We start from the raw sequence: 16,907 nt of genomic DNA on the forward strand, positions 1-16,907 counted from the left end.
GCCCCATTCCTTCCCAGTCCTAATGAAGGGTCTCATCCCGAAACACCGACTGTTTATTTCCTCTGAATAGATGCTGCCTGACTCATTGAGTTCCTCCGGCATTTTGTGTGATAATCGGGTTTGATCACCTGTTTCTTTTGATGCATCTTTGTCTCTATTTCCTTCACTCTCGAACTTCCAGGATCAGCTAAAATCTTCCTTAGACTTTCTCACAAAAAAGAAATCAGACTTCCAGAAAAAGGAGCAGCAACAGAAAGAGAAGATTTCCGGAGTTCGGGTGAGGCTTCCTGAGCGGAATTTCTGATATTACTGTCTAGTTTTGCTCCATTTAATGCAGAATAGCCGAGTACCGCAGCTACAGTGACCTGGGTTCGATCCTGACCTCTCCTGCCGTCTGTGTGGAGTTTGCATGCTCTCCCTGTGGCCATGACGGTTTTAGACACATCCCAAGAACATGCTGGTTAAATGGTTAATTACAATTAACCCTGTGAAGGTGAGGGAGAGTGTGTGTGAATCAGGTGGGAGTTAATGGGTCAATGAGGGAGAATAGGTTTCAGGAAAACTTAAGGGAATGGGGTTGATGGGAATTTCTCAGAAGTAGTATGGACCCCAATGGACCGAATGGTCACTTTTATGTCATAAGGAAATACAACACAGCAATGCAGTAAACTAATCTTCACCTTTCATTCGACAGAAACAGTCACACAGCGTTCAGTCCCACATCACATCCCAGTTTGCTGAACTGCGCCAGATTATCACTGAGAAAGAGCAGAGCTTACTCAGGGATCTCGGGGAAGAAGAGGCGAGGATTCTAAATCCAATGGAGAAAAATCTTCTTAAGATTCAAGAGAATATAAGGATTATTCAGGAGGAAGTCTCAAAGTTAAAGGAACAGATGGATCAGAAAGATGGTGTGATATTTCTCAAGGTGAGGGATTACATTTCAATTTATTTCTGTCAAATTGAACTAAGTGAACAGTGGTATATTTGAAATAAACACAGCACAGCGGCCAATTCTACCAAATCAATTACCGCTGCTGGTGACCTCACACAGAGTGTTCTCCTTGCATGATGAACCTCCAATCACTCCGCTAATGACATTCTAAATATCGGAGATTGATATTCGATCCTTTATCAGCAACATACAATATTTAAGCGATGAATTTTCTGCATAATTAATCATAAATTAAATTGCAATTAATCTGTCAACAAAAGATATGACATCTGCCGGCCCCAGGCTCAAAACAGCCCAGAACAAAGTACAAATACGTAACTTATTCCCTTCGCTTTTACCATGTCCCCACTCACCCGACTGGTGATAAACAGATAATAAACACGTAACTCAGAATACAACGCAGACAGAAAACAGACGTGTTGCTCTTACACACAGCATTTACAAATAGCAGTAAACTGTTTCTCACCAGACAATTGATGCAACTATTCAGGGTTGTTGTTGTCCCAAAACTGGACTTCCACAACTTCTGTACATCCCAGGACAGAATGTAATCTTCTCTGAAATGGTTTACTCTGATCATAACACAGAGCTGCTGATTGTGTCCTTAATTACCACATCAAATATCCTTTAAAACTTCCATTAACACCCAGTTCCAATCACAGGCTGTGAGTGTGTCTGGTGCGGTGGGTGAGACGGTCTCTCTGTCAATCAGTGAGAACAAAGAACTTGACCCACACATCAGACTTATCCTCCATATCCGGTTTCCGTCAGATTAGGGAAACTTTACATGTTTCTTTAATTTTTCGTTTAAGTTTCACATTAGAAACGTAGAAATATAAACATTGAAAACTTACAGCACAATACAGGCCCTTCAGTCATCAGATTACGGAAACTTTCACTGTCTCTACTTTTTTGGATAAGTTTTACATGGGATTGTGTCCCATTTTCTGTCATGAGCAGGCCATTAGGTGCATCTTCTATCAATTTCCCTGGCCCCTCACGTGTTTATCCAGCCTCCCCATTACATTCAATCTCTGATGTTCCATTTCAACCACTCCTGTGGCACGGAGTTCCACATCCTCTTCACTAAATTTCTTGTGGGATTTATTAAAACCTCCTGGCATTTTATCTTTGGCTGAAGGTCTCCCCATAAATAGAAACATAGAAACAAAGAAAACCTACAGCACAATACAATCTCTTTGGCCCACAATGCTGTGTCGAACATCTACTGACTTTAGAAATTACCTCGAGTTACCCATAGCTCTCTATTTTTCCAAGCTCCATGTACCTGTGTAGGAGTCTTGTGAAAGACCCTATCGCATCCGCCTTCACCTTCGTTGCCGGCAGCTCATTCCACCCATTCCAAAACACTTACCCGACATCTCCTCCGTACTACTTCCAAGCACCTGTGTCCTCTCGTGTTCGCCATAATGAGGTACTTTTTCCACCTTCGCGCAAGCAAATCCATCACTAATCTTAAATTGTTCCATCTTATCATTCTGACGCCTTATCCAGATGGTAATGCACAGCCTGTCCTGTCTTTCCTGTAAGTTTCATCCTCTCAGTAATGGTCTAACTTTCAGAAACTTTTCCTGTAATTTACCCCGTGGTTCTGTATTGCTGGTGTGTGTTTGTGACTGTGGGAGTGGGAATTTTCAACATCTTGTAATGATTTGGATGAAATTCAAGATGTGGACAGTAAGTCCAAGTCTAATCAGATTTGTGTTTTTATTTATTTCAGGAGGAAGCTCGTCAGAACAGGAGGTAGGACATGCTCTTTACTGAAACCCTGTATGGATTTGTAAAATACTTCAAAATTCCAGTTTATCACCAGCAGTTTAATATTTACAGAATCAGTGACGATGTCCAGGAATTGTCAGTGACAGATGAGGCCCTACCAGTTGAAAAATTCGATCACCTCTATTTGTTGAACACAGTGCTGAGAGAAACATTTGATGCTATTAACCGAGGTAAAACTTACAAAGATTCATTTTTACTTATTTATGAGACACAATTAAGTTATAAGTTGATGCAAGGATTGGCTGTGATAATGGACTGAAGGGGAACTGAAGTTTATTTCACATCAACCCCACCGACTGGGAGGCATCACTATCACATGGTCAGCTGGAGATGTCAGACCCCTGAACACACCAGCACAGGGCCACAATACAACCAATACACGGGACTGGCAAATGAACCACTGTGTCCTGATTCCAGACACACTGCACTAACACGCCAAGACATGAATTTGAATCCTACCACAGGAGCTGGGAATTTAATACTGACTTGATGATATTGTAGGAATAAAAGCGGGTATCAGTGTGGTGACGGGGATTGTCAGGAAAATACACAAGTCCTTCGTGCGCTGTGAGTGCAGACTCTGACTGACACAGGTCTTCACCCCAGCCCCTCCTGAACCCACAACCCTCACTGATGTTAGATGGAGAAGTGGGGAGCTGTAGTGACAAGGGACGGAATTGTCAGGGGAACAGACAGGGGAATCTGTGGATGTGAAGGGGACACCCGAATGGTATGTTGCCTCCTAGGTGCCAGGGTCAGGGATGTCTCAGATCATGTCTGCAGCATTTTGGAGAGTGAGGGTAAACAGCCAGATATTCTGGTACATTTTGAGACCAATTATACAGGAAGTAAAAGCAAAGAGGTCCTGAAAATAGAATTTGGAGAGCTTGGTGGAAAGTTCAGAAGCAGTACCTCCAGGGTTGTAATTTCTGGATTGCTGCCTGTGCCACGTGCTGGTGAGGGTAGAAACAAGACAATTTGGCAGATTAAAGCGTGGCTGAGAAGCTGGTGCAGGGGGCATGTTTTCAGATTCTTGGATCATTCGGATCTCTTCCGGAGGAGGAATGACCTGATTAAAAAGGATGGGTTGCACCTGGATCTGAGCGAGAAAAATATTTTCACAGAGAGGTTTGATAGAGCTGTTGGAGAGGGTTTAAACTAATTTGGTGGTGGGGTAGGGTTGGGAACTGGAGTGAAAGGCTAGGACTGATAGTAAAAATGCAAAGGTCGCATGCAGTCAGACTGTCAGGTAGGGCGGACAAATGAAAAGAGAAATTTGCAGCCAGCAGGGTGAGTATCAGTGCATTAGGGATGCAGAATTAAAAAGGGTAGCAGATACAGTACACTAAGTGTTATATCTCAATGCATGGAGTATGAGAAATAAGGTGGATGATCTTGTTGCACTATTACCGATTGTCAGGTATGATGTTGTGGCCATCATGGAATCGTGGCTGAAGGATGGTTGTAGTTGGGATCTGAATGTCCAAGGTTACACAATGTATCGGTGGTATAGGAACGTCGGGTGAGGGGGTGCAGTGGCTCTGCTGGTAAATCAGCAGCTAGATGTGACATAGGATTGGAAGATGTTGAATCTTGTGGGTTGAGGTAAGGAACTGCAAAAGTAAAAATGACACTGACAACAGTCATATACAGGCCTCCCAACAGTCAGTGGGTTGAGGCCCACAGATTACAACTGGAAATAGAAAAGGCTGATGAAAAGGACAATGTTATGATAATCATGGGAGATTTCAACACGCAGGGCAATTGGGAAAATCAGGTTGGGAAAGGATCTCAAGAGAGTGAGTTTGTTGAATGCAATGTGATGGCTTTCTAGAGCAGTTAGTCGTTGAGCCTACTCGGGGAACAGCTCTACTGGATTGGGTGTTATGTATTGAACCAGAGGTGAGTAGTTAAAAGAACCCTTAGGAAGCAGTGCTCACAACATGACTGAGTTCAACTTGAAATCTGATAAGGAGAAGTGAAGTCTGACATTGTAGTATTTCAGAGAAGTGAAAGAAATTACAGTGGTCTGAGAGAGGAGTTGGCCAAAGCAAATTGGAAGGAGATGCTGGCAGGGATGAGAGCAGAGCAGAAATGGTATCAGTTTCTGGGAAAGTGAGAAAGGTGAAGGATAGATGTATTCCAAAAACAAATAAATACTAAAATGGCAAAATAGTAAAACCGTGGCTGACAAGGGAAGACAAGTTAATGCAAAGGCAAAAGAGAGGGGATACAACTAAACAAAAATTAGTAGGAAGACAGAGGATTGGGAAGCTTTTAAATATCTACAGAGAGAAACTAAAAGGATGATTGGGTGGGAAAAAATAAACAAGAAATTGATTTGAATTTAATTGACTTTATTACTTACATCCTTCATATACATGAGGATGAAAAATCTTTACGTTACGTCTCCATGTAAATGTGCAATGTGCAATTTATAGTAATTTATGATGAATTATATGTATAACATGCTGGTCAATATAACATAGAAATACAGATGTGTCATCATGAGTTAATCAGTCTGCTGGCCTGGTTGAAGAGGCTGTACTCGGAGCCTGTTGCTCCTGGCCTTTAAGCTGTGGTAGCGTATCCCGGATGGTAGCAACTCATACAGTTTCTGGTTGGGCTGACTCAGGTCTCCAATGATCCCTCAGGCCCTTTTTACACACCTGTCTTTGTAAAACAAGTTAGCAAACAATATCAAATTGTTTTTCAAATATTGTAAAAAAAGAAAACACAGATGAGAGTGGATATAAGACAGCTAGAAAATAAGGCTGGATATATAACAACGCGGGATAAAGAGATGGCAGATAAACCAAATATTTTGCATCAGTCTTCACTGTGGAAGACACGAGCACTGTGCCCGGTGTTGAAGAGTGCGAGGGAAGAGAAGTGAGTGCAGTTACTGTTACAAGGGAGAAGGTGCTCAAAAAGCTGAAAGACCTAAAGGTACATAAGTCACATGGACCAGATGAACACCCTAGTGTTCTGAAAGAGGTTGCAGTAGACATTGTGGAGGCATTTCAAATGATCTTTCAAAAATCACTGGTGCCAGACGACTGAAAAATTGCAAATGTCACTTAACTCTTTAAGTAAGGAGGAAGGCAACAGAAATGAAATTATTGACCAGTTAGCCTCACCTCTGTGGTTGTGAAGAAGGTGGTGTCAATTGTTAATTATGAGGTTTTGGAATACTTGGTGACACTGTATAAGATAGAATAAGTCAGCATGGCTTCATTAAGGGAATATCCTGCCTGACAAACCTGTTCGCAATCTTTGAGATTACAAGCAGGATAGATAAAGGGGATGTAGTGGATGTTGTATATTTGGAATCTCGGAAGGCCTTTGAGAATGTGCCACACATGAAGGTGGTAACCAAGTTAAGAGGCCAAGGTATTACAGAAAAGTTACAGGCATGGTTAGAACATTGGAGATTGGTAGGAAACAGCGAATGAGAGTAAAGGGATCCTTTTCTGGTTGGCTGCCAGTGACTCGTGTTCGACAGGGGTCAATGTTAGGACACCTTGATTTTATGCTGTATATCAAGATTTTGCTGATGGAATAGACGATAAGATATAGGAGCAGAAGTAGGCCATTTGGGCCATCGAGTCTGCTCCACCATTCAGTCATGGGCAGATCCAATTCTTCCAGTCATCCCCACTCCCCTGCTTTCACCCCATACCCTTTGATGCCCTGGCTAATCAAGAACATATCTATCTCTGCCTTAAACATAACTTGGCCTTAACAGCCAGTTCTGTCAACAAATTCCACAGATTTTCCACACACTGACTAAAATAATTTCTCCACATCTCAGTTTTAAAAGGACGTCCTTCAATCATGAAGTCATACCCTCTTGTTCTAGAGTAGATGGCTTTGTTTCCAAGTTTGCAGAAGATACGAAGATTGGTGGAGGAGACGGTAGTGTTGAGGAAACAGTTAGGCTGGACAAGGACTTGAATGAGGAGAATGGGAAGGAAAGTGGCAAGTAATATACAATGTTGTAAAATGCATGGCCATGCACTGTGGTCGTAGAAATAATGTGCAGATTTATTATTCAGATGGGGAGAAAACCCAAAAAGCTGAGATGAAAAGGGACTTAGCAGTCATTCTGCAGAATACCCTAAAGGTTAACTTGCAGGTAGAGCCAGTGGTGAGGAAGGCAAATCCAATGTTAGCATTCTGTTCAAGGGGTTTAGATAGCATTCAATTCAAGAGCAGGGATGTGATGCTGAGGCTTTATAAGGCAGTGGTGAGGCCTCACCTTGAGTATTGTAAACAATTTTGGGCTCCTCATCTAAGAAAAGATGTGCTGGCATTGCAGAAGGTTCATTTCATAAGGATGATTCCAGGAATGAAAGGGTTATCGTCCAAAAAAGGCTTTGATAGCTCTGTGTCTGTACTCGCTGGAATTTAGAAAGATGAGGGGGGGGGGGGATCTCATTGAAACCTTTCGAATGTTGAAAGTCCTAGACAGAGTAGATGTGGAAAGGATGTTTCCCCTGGTGGTGGAGTTTAGGACAAGAGGGCACAGCCTCAAAATACAGGGGGATCTATTTAAAACAGATGTGAAAAAATTTGAGCTAGCGGCTGGTGAACTTCTGGCCCATTTGTGTGTGTTTGCCCCCCCCCCCCCCCCATCCCTCTAACCATTTCCCATCTGTGTACCTGCCCAAATTTATATTAAAATATTTTATTTTTACCTGTTTCTACAGCGGCTGAGGGCAAATTCAATTTACCAACCTCCCTCTCTCTGAGAATGTTACCCGATAGACCACTCAGAAAAATTTCCCATTTCAATTTCAATCTGAGGCCTCTGGTTCTGTACTCCCATTTCTTTGAAAAAGAAACGTTATTTAAGCTCCTAATTAATTATTTACCTCGATAAGGGGTCACACCTGAACATCCTACACTACAGCTGAATAGCCGAAGCTTATCCACTCTCTGCTTTTAACCCAAGCCCCCAGTCCTGGTAACATCCTCCTGAAGCCTCCTGTCCAGTGTAATGACATCCTCCCCATATTCGGGAACCGGAAATGCAGACAATGCTCCAAGTGTGGTCTATCATCGACATCAAAGGCCTTGCTGAATTTCATGTGGACAGTGTGGAATAGGCTGATGAATACAGGACTGAAGGTGTTTTTTTAGATTGGGACAAGAAGGGCGGCGTGGGAGCTAAATTCTGAAGGAAGGCAGTTCTGTAAAAAACTTTGCGTACAAGAACGGCGAGACTGCTCAGGACAGTGCCTAGAGTTTAGGACAGCATGGAGAGTTTAAAAAGATGACCACCCTATACAGCGGGCAGTGGAGTGGGTGGCAGCAGAGTGTAGGGCTTTGGCTCAACGGGCTTAGGCGGTAATGGGAAGAGGCGAGAGCGAGGCACCGACTCTTTTTCTCCCCTTGGCAAATCGGCCTGGACGGACGGGGGAACAGCAGGGCACATTAGCTAACGGTTTAGAAAGTTCGTGTGCTTGGCGAAGTAAGTGGGTGAGTAGACCTATCTTTCTTTGTTTCATTCCTGTAGAATTAGGTAGCATGTCTGCAGGGTTAGTGCTTTGTTCAGGGTGTCAGATGTGGGAATCCTGGGAGACCTCCAGCCTCCCTGATAGCCACATCTGCACCAGGTGAACCGAGATTCAGCTCCTCGGAGACCGTGTTAGGGATCTGGAGCTGCAGCTTGATGACCTACAGCTTATTAGAGAAAATGAAGAGGTGATAGACAGGAGCTACAGGGAGGTAGTCATCCCTAGGCTACAGGGGTCAGAAAACTGGGTGACTGTCAGGAGAGGGAAGGGAAATGCCCGGATAGTGGAGAGCACCCCTGTGGCTGCCCCCCTCAGCAACAAGTATATCGTTTCGGATGCTGTTGAGGGGGATGACCTGACAGGGGACGGCCACTGTGACCGGGTCTCTGGCACTGAGCCTTGCGCTGTTGTGCAGGAGGGAAGGAGGGAGAAGAGGAATGCGGTAGTCATAGGGGATTCCATAGTCAGGGGAACAGACAGGAGATTCTTTGAGCCTGGTAGAGATACCCGCATGGTGTGCTGCCTCCCAGGTGCCAGGGTACAGGATGTCTCGGATCGGGTCCAGAATATTCTGAAGGGAGAGGGCGAGCATCCAGCTGTCTTGGTACATGTTGGTACCAATGACATAGAGAGGAAAAGGGAGGAGATCCTGAAGAGAGATTTCCGGGAATTGGGAATGAAGCTGAGAAGCAGGACCTCCAGGGTCGTAATCTCAGGATTGCTACCTCTGGACGTGCTAGTGAGGGCAAGAATAGTAGGATCAGGCAGATGAACGTGTGGCTGAGAGACTGGTGCAGGGGCAGGGCTTCAGATTCTTGGATCATGGGGATCTCTTTAGGGGGAAGTATTACCTGTTCAAAAAGGACGGGTTACACCGGAACCATAGCGGAAATAGCATCAAGATGGCGGCGCGACGACGCAGGGCGCAGCGGCCACTCCAGTAAGGAATATCCGTTATCTGTAAGTAGGGGCCGTGGACAATCCTGATTTGATTGAGACGGATGTGTGAAGCACGGAGGAACATCTGGCGAAACTTCTGACATGCCTGTGCTGCTGACGCTGCTACTGAGCGATCGGAGAGATCTCCAGAGAGGAAGGCCCCGAATCCTCGGCTTTGCCTGTTGCTTGGTGGCCGGAGCCGGGGTTGAAGCACTCGGCAGAGATGGTGCTCGGTGCTCGGTGTCGGAGGGCTGGTCGGAGGCACGAAGTTGTCGGAAGTTTTCGGACGGACTCACAGTTGGCTGTGCTCGGGTGCTTCCAGAGGCTGCATCGGGAAGTTTTGCCACGTTGGAGGTTTCTTCCTTCTGCCATCTGCGTGAGATGATGGGCTATCTGGGACTTTGAGACTTTTTTTTTTACCGTGCCCATGGTCTGCTCTTATCAAATTATGGTATTGCTTTGCACTGTTGTAACTGTATGTTATAATTATGTGGTTTTTTGGTCAGTTAGTCTTGGTCTGTCTTGTGTTTATGTGATATCATACTGGAGGAACATTGAATTTCCCCTTGGGGATGAATAAAGTATCTATCTATCTATCTATCTATCTATCTAATAGAGCTGTTAGGGAGGGTTTAAACTAATTTGGCAGGGGGATGGTAAACTGGAATGATAGAGTGGAGGAGGGGGAAAACAGAAATAAATCTAAGATAGTGAGCAGTAAAGATGTCAGGAAGGACAGGGAGCTGATGGGGCAAATTTGCAGCCACTGGGATGAGTTGCAGTGCAATCAATGCAAAAAGTATCAAATACTGGACTTAAGGTGTTATACTTAAATACACACAGCATAAGGAATAAGGTGGATGATCTTGTCGTACAGCTACAGATTGGCAGGTATAATTTTGTGGCCATCACTGAGACGTGGGTAAAGGATGCATGTCTCTGAGAGCTGAACGTCCAAGGATACACGGTGTATCGGAAGGACAGGCAGGTAGGCAGAGGGGGTGGCATGGCTTTATTGATAAGAAATGATATTAAATCATTAGAAAGAGGTGACGTAGGATCGGAAGAATCTTTATGGGTTGAGCTAAGAAATCGCAGGGGTAAAAGGACCCTGATGGCAGTTATCTACAGGCCTCCTAACAGCTGCAGTGAGGTGGACTACAAATTACAACAGGAAATAGAAAAGGCTTGCCAGAAGGGCAGTGTTATGATAATTTTGGGGGATTTTAACATGCGAGTGGATTGGGAAAATCAGGTCAATACTGGATCTCAAGAGAGAGAATTTGTAGAGTGTCTACGAGATGGCTTTTCAGAACAGCTTGTTGTTGAGCCCACTAGGGGATCAGAGGTACTGGATTGGATATTGTGTAATGAACCAGAGGTGATTAGAGAGATTGAGGTGAAGGAACTGTTAGGAGGCAGTGGCCGTAACATGATTGAGTTCACTGTGAAATTTGAGAAAGAGAAGCCGAAATCCGATGTGTCGGTATTTCAGTGGAGTAAAGGAAATTACAGTGGCATGAGAGAGGAACTGGCCAAATTTGACTGGAAAGGGACACTAGCGGGAGGACGGCAGAGCAGCAGTGGCTGGAGTTTATGAGAGAAGTGAGGAAGGTGCAAGACAGATATATTCCAAAAAATTAGAAATTTTCGAATGGAAAAAGGATGCAACCGTGGCTGACAAGAGAAATCAAAGCCAAAGTAAAAGCGAGAGGGCACTCAAGGAAGCAAAAATTAGTGGGAAGACAGAGGATTGGGAAGTTTTTAAAAGGTTACAAAAGGAAAGAAGGCCATTAAAAGGAAAAAAGATGAACTATAAAAAGAAGCTAGCAAATAATATCAAAGAAGATACTAAAAGCTTTTTCAAGTAAATAACGAATAAAAAACAGGTGAGAGTGGATACAGGACCGATAGAAAATGATGCTGGAGAAATTGTAATGGGAGATAAGGAGATGGCTGAGGAAATGAATCCTCACTGAGGAAGATATCAGCAGTACACCGGACACTCAAGGGTGTCAGAGAAGAGAAGTGTGCGCAGTCACAATTACGACAGAGAAAGTACTCAGGAAGCTGAATAGTCTAAGGGTAGATAAATCTCCAGGACCAGATGGAATGCACCCTCGTGTTTTGAAGGAAGTAGCTGTGGAGATCGCGGAGGCATTAGCAATGATCTTTCAAAAGTCAATAGATTCTGGCATTGTTCCGGAGGAGTGGAAGATTGCAAATGCCACTCTGGTATTTAAGAAAGTGGCAAGGAAGCAAAAAGTGAATTATAGACCTGTTAGCTTGAGAAATGGTTGGGAAGTTTCTGGAGTCAATTGTCAAGGATAAGGTTACGGAGTACCTGGAGGCATATGACAAGATAGGCCAAACTCAGCATGGTTTCCTTAAAGGAAAATCCTGCCTGACAAACCCATTGAAATTTTTTGAGGAGATTACAAGTAGGCTAGACAAGGGAGATGTTCTGGATGTTGTGTATTTGGATTTTCAGAAGGCCTTTGACAAAGTGCCACACATGAGGCTGCTGAACGAGATAAGAGCCCATGGAATTACGGGAAAATTACGTACGTCGATAGAGTGTTGGCTGATTGGCAGGAAACAGAGGGTGGGAATAAAGGATCCCATTCTGGTTGTCTGCCAGTTACCCGTGGTGTTCCACAGTGGTCCGTGTTGGGGCCGCTTCTTTTTACGTTGTATATCAACGATTTGGATTATGGAATAGATGGCTTTGTGGCTAAGTTTGCTGATGATACAAAGATAGGCCGAGGGGACGGTAATGCTGAGGAAACTGAGAGTCTGCAGAGAGACTTGGATAGATTGCGAGAATGGTCAAAGAAGTGGCAAATGAAATAAAATGTTGAAATGTGTATGGTCATGCACATTGTTAGAAGAAATAAATGGGCAGACTATTATTTAAATGGAGAGAGAATTCAAAGTTCTGAAATGCAACGGGACTTGGGAGTGCTCGTGCAGGATACCCTTAAGATTAACCTCCAGGTTGAGTCGGTGGTGAAGAAGGCGAATGCAAGGTTTGCATTCATTTCTAGAGGAATAGAGTATAAGAGCAGGGATGTGATGTTGAGGCTCTATAAGGCACTGGTAAGACCTCACTTGGAATACTGTGTACAGTTTTGGGCTCCTTATTTAAGAAAGGATGTTTTGACATTGGAGAGGGTTCAGAGAAGATTCACTAGAATGATTCCGGGAATGAGAGGGTTAACATATGTGGAACATTTGACCGCTCTTGGACTGTACTCCGTGGAGTTTAGAAGAAGGAGGGGAAACCTCACAGAAACATGTCGAATGTTCAAAGGCATGGACAGAGTGGATGTGGCAAAGTTGTTTCCCATGGTGGGGGAGTCTACTACGAGAGAGCATGACTTAAGCATTGAAGGGCGACCATTCAGAACGGAGAAGTGAAGAAATTTTTTTAGCCAGAGTGTGGTGAATCTGTGAATTTCTTGCGGCAGTGGAGGCCAGGTCATTGGGTGTATTTAAGACAGAGATTGATAGGTATGTGCGTAGCCAGGGCATCATAGGTCATGGTGAGACGGTGGGAGAGTGGCACAAAATGGGAGAATGGATCAGCTCATGATAAAATGTCGGAGCAGATTCGAAAGGCCGAATGGCTGGCTTCTGCTGCTTTGTCTTATGGTCTTATTTGAATCCACCAGTATACGTAATAAGGATCTTGTAGCACAGGTAGAGTTTGACAGGTAGAAACTTAGGCAGGTATGACTTTGGTCGAAGGAATAAAGACATAGACAATTCTGTAAACAGGGCGAAATTAAAAAATCAGAGGTGCAAAGGGACATGGGTGTCCTTGTGCAGGATTCCCTGAAGGTTAACTTGCAGTTTGTGTCAGTGGTAAGATTGGCAAACTCAATGTTTGCTTTCATTTCGAGAGGATTAGAGTGCAAGAGCAAGGATGTAATGCTGAGGTTTTATAAGGCATTGATCAGACCACACTTGGAGTATTGTGATCAGTTTTGGGTCCCTTCTATCGGAAAACATGTACTGGCATTGGAGGGGGTCCAGAAGATTCACAAGAATAATTCCAGGAATGAAAGAGTTAACATATGAGGAGTGTTTGATGGTTCTGGGCCTGTACTCATGGGAGTTTAGAAGAATGGCTGATTTATTATCCCTCTCAACCCTATTCTCCTGCCTCCTCCCCATAACTTTTGAGACTCGGTGACTAATCAAGAAGTTTACTTATCAACATCCGCTTTAAAAATCAAACAGGAGAAAATCTGCAGATGCTGGTAATCCAAGCTACACAGGTCCTGATGAAGGGTCTCCCCAGATCTCTTTGACACCTGTCAGGAGAGAGTTGATGTTGGGAGGATGTGGGTGGGTCGAGAACGGTAAGCACAGCCTCCGACTACAGGGATGTCCATTTCGGACAGAGATGAGGAGGAATTCCTTTATCCACAGGATAGTGAATCTGCCACAGGCAGCTGTGGAGGCCAAATAATTGAATATATTTAAAGCAGAGTAACACACACAAATTGTTGGAACAGCAGGCCGGGAAGTTTCTGTGGGAAAGAGTAAACAGTCCACGGTTCAGACTGAAACACTTCATCAGGACCTGTGTTGCTTAAGGGTTCCTGCAAATTCATCCCCTGTCCTAATGAGGGGTTGTGGGCGATTGGGTTGTGGGAAAGGGGACAAAGGAATACTCATCCCCCATCTTTGCCCCCTCTAGCTTCTCATTACGTCTACACACATAGTTCACCCACAGGCATTCCACCCCTCCCCCACCTGGTTCAATCTGCCATTCATCTCTCCCCTACTGGTTCCCATTATCACCTCCTTTACTGTCTCAAACCATCACACTCCCCCACTTCACACTCACAAATGAATGTGAACATTGTATGACGGGCCTGTTCCTGTGCTCTATGTTCTCTGTTCCCAGTTTCGAAGAATGAGAGGAGATTTCATGGAAACACAAAATTCTTTCAGGGGTCAACAGGCAGGAGTGAGGGAGGATGTTTCCTCTGTCTGAGGAGTCAAGGGCCAGGGGTCTCTGCTCTCCGTCCAGCGGAAAACCCCTGGGGAGACATTTAACCCTGAGGCCCAGCGGCCTTTCCCCCGATCCCCGGGGCGGCGCTGCCCGAGTCTCCACCCCCCACCCCCGATCCCCGGGGCCGCGCTGCCCGAGTCTCCCCCCCGATCCCCCGGGCCGCGCTGCCCCAGTTTCCCCCCATCCCAGGGGCCGCGCTGTCCGAGTCTCCCCCCGATCCCACGGGCCGCGCTGCCCGAGTCTCCCCCCATCCCAGGGGCCGCGCTGCCCGAGTCTCCACCCCCCCCCCCATCCCCGGGGCCGCGCTGCCCGAGTCTCCACCCCCCCCCCCATCCCTGGGGCCGCGCAGATCCGAGTCTCCCCTCCACCCCGATCCCCGGGGCCGCGCTGTCCGAGTCTCCCCCCGATCCCCGGGGCCGCGCCGCCCGAGTCTCCCCCCGATCCCCGGGGCGGCGCTGCCCGAGTCTCCCCCCGATCCCCGGGGCCGCGCTGTCCGAGTCTCCCCCCGATCCCCGGGGCCGCGCTGTCCGAGTCTCCCCCCGATCCCCGGGACCGCGCTGCCGGAGTCTCCCCTCGATCCCCGGGGCCGCGCTGCCCGAGTCTCCCCCCCCCGATCCCCGGGGCCGCGCTGTCCGAGTCTCCCCCCGATCCCCGGGGCCGCGCTGTCCGAGTTTCCCCCCGATCCCCGGGGCCGCGCTGTCCGAGTTTCCCCCCGATCCCCGGGGCCGCGCTGCCCGAGTCACCCCCCGATCCCCGGGGCCGCGCTGTCCGAGTCTCCCCCCGATCCCCGGGGCCGCGCTGCCCGAGTCTCCCCCCCGATCCCCGGGGCCGCGCTGCCCGAGTCTCCCCCCCGATCCCCGGGGCCGCGCTGCCCGAGTCACCCCCCGATCCCCGGGACCGCGCTGCCCGAGTCTCCCCCCGATCCCCCGGGCCGCGCTGCCCGAGTCTCCCCCCATCCCAGGGGCCGCGCTGCCCGAGTCTCCCCCCCGATCCCCGGGGCCGCGCTGTCCGAGTCTCCCCCCCGATCCCCGGGGCAGCTCTGCCCGAGTCTCCCCCCGATCCCCGGGGCCCGCGCTGCCCGAGTCTCCCCCCGATCCCCGGGGCCGTGCCGCCCGTCTCCCCCCGATCCCCGGGGCAGCTCTGCCCGAGTCTCCCCCCGATCCCCGGGGCCCGCGCTGCCCGAGTCTCCCCCCGATCCCCGGGGCCGTGCCGCCCGTCTCCCCCCGATCCCCGGGGCCGTGCCGCCCGAGTCTCCCCCCCGATCCCCGGGGCCGCGCTGTCCGAGTCTCCCCCCGATCCCCGGGGCCGCGCTGCCCGAGTCTCCCCCCGATCCCCGGTGCCGCGCTGTCCGAGTCTCCCCCCCGATCCCCGGGACCGCGCTGCCCGAGTCTCCCCCCGATCCCCGGGGCCCGCGCTGCCCGAGTCTCCCCCCCGATCCCCGGGGTCTCTCTAATTCTCTGTTTCTCCCCCCAGTCTCTGTCACCCTGGATGTGGAAACGGCGTATCCGTATCTCGAGGTGTCTGAGGATCGGAAGAGTGTGAGATGGACCCCGACCCGGAGGAATCTCCCTGACACCCGGAAGAGATTCACACACTGGGAATGTGTGCTGGGATCGGAGGGATTCACATCGGGGAGACATTACTGGGAGGTGGAGGTGACGGGGATTCGGTTCTGGAGTCTGGGAGTCGCCGCAGAGTCTGTGAAGAGGAAGGGATGGCACAGTCTGAGTCCGGAGACCGGATTGTGGATCATCGGGCGGGATGGTGACGTGTTACATCGGGATTATGACGTGTTCGGTCCCCCCTCCCCCGAGTCCCGTCTCGCTGCCGGTCCCATCCCCGGGAAGGTGGGAGTTTATCTCAGTTACGAGTCCGGGACAGTTTCATTTTACAACGCGGAGACCAAGTCCCATCTCCACACCTTCACTGGGAATAAATTCACGGGGAAACTTTATCCTCTCTTCGGGACCTGGGATAGAAACCAGTGGCTGAGAATCTGCTCCGGTTCCGCTCCGGGTCTGTAAACGGGTCGGGTCCCGGGACCGGCGTCAGGAGTAAAGTCGCTGTAAATATAAATGTGCGGAGAGTGCAGCTAAATACGTGGCTCAGGAGATGGTGCAGGAGGGAGGGCTTCATGTTTCTGGACAATTGGGCTTTGCTCCCAGGAAGGTGGGACCTGTTCCGACGGGATGGTTTGCCCCTGAACTGGAGGGGAACTAACATCCTTGCGGGTAGATTTACTAGTGCTGCACCGGGGGGGGGGGGGGGGGGGGGGGGGGGAGGGTTAAACTAGATTTGGAGAGGGAGGGGAACCAGAGTGTTAGAGCAGATAGTGAGGTGGAGGAGGATAAAGGCCATGCGAGGACTGCATGTATAGACAGAAATCAAAGGTTTGTACATTAGGTTGTAAATTAATTATTAATTTTCAGAGCTTTAGAAATTGTAGAAAATAAAGATTTCCAAAAAGATTTTGATGAAGAACATGACCAGAACATATGTGAAAAAGTGGCTACTTCAGTTTTACACCTATCGCAATAATTGTCTATGTTAGGAAATATTTTGGATAGTTTCTCCTTTGTTAAACAGTAACAGTGAACAATTTTAAATTGAATTAAACACTGATTGGCACATATCAAAGAAGAATTGACCATCTTCATTAACAAAG

General features: G+C 47.7%; 1 protein-coding gene across 1 annotated transcript; it reads left to right on the forward strand.

The window, feature by feature from the left end:
• The first annotated feature begins 830 nt into the window (after positions 1-830).
• On the forward strand, positions 831-16,266 carry LOC140720017 (E3 ubiquitin-protein ligase TRIM39-like). Its single transcript, XM_073034923.1, has 4 exons — positions 831-928; positions 2,697-2,719; positions 2,807-2,925; positions 15,716-16,266. Exons 1-4 carry the CDS (start codon positions 896-898, stop codon positions 16,264-16,266), a joined length of 726 nt encoding a protein of 241 aa, XP_072891024.1. The 5' UTR covers positions 831-895.
• Positions 16,267-16,907: the final 641 nt, after the last annotated feature.

The sequence above is a fragment of the Hemitrygon akajei genome, unplaced genomic scaffold (genome assembly GCF_048418815.1).
Source record: "Hemitrygon akajei unplaced genomic scaffold, sHemAka1.3 Scf000034, whole genome shotgun sequence".
Lineage (NCBI taxonomy): Eukaryota > Metazoa > Chordata > Chondrichthyes > Myliobatiformes > Dasyatidae > Hemitrygon > Hemitrygon akajei.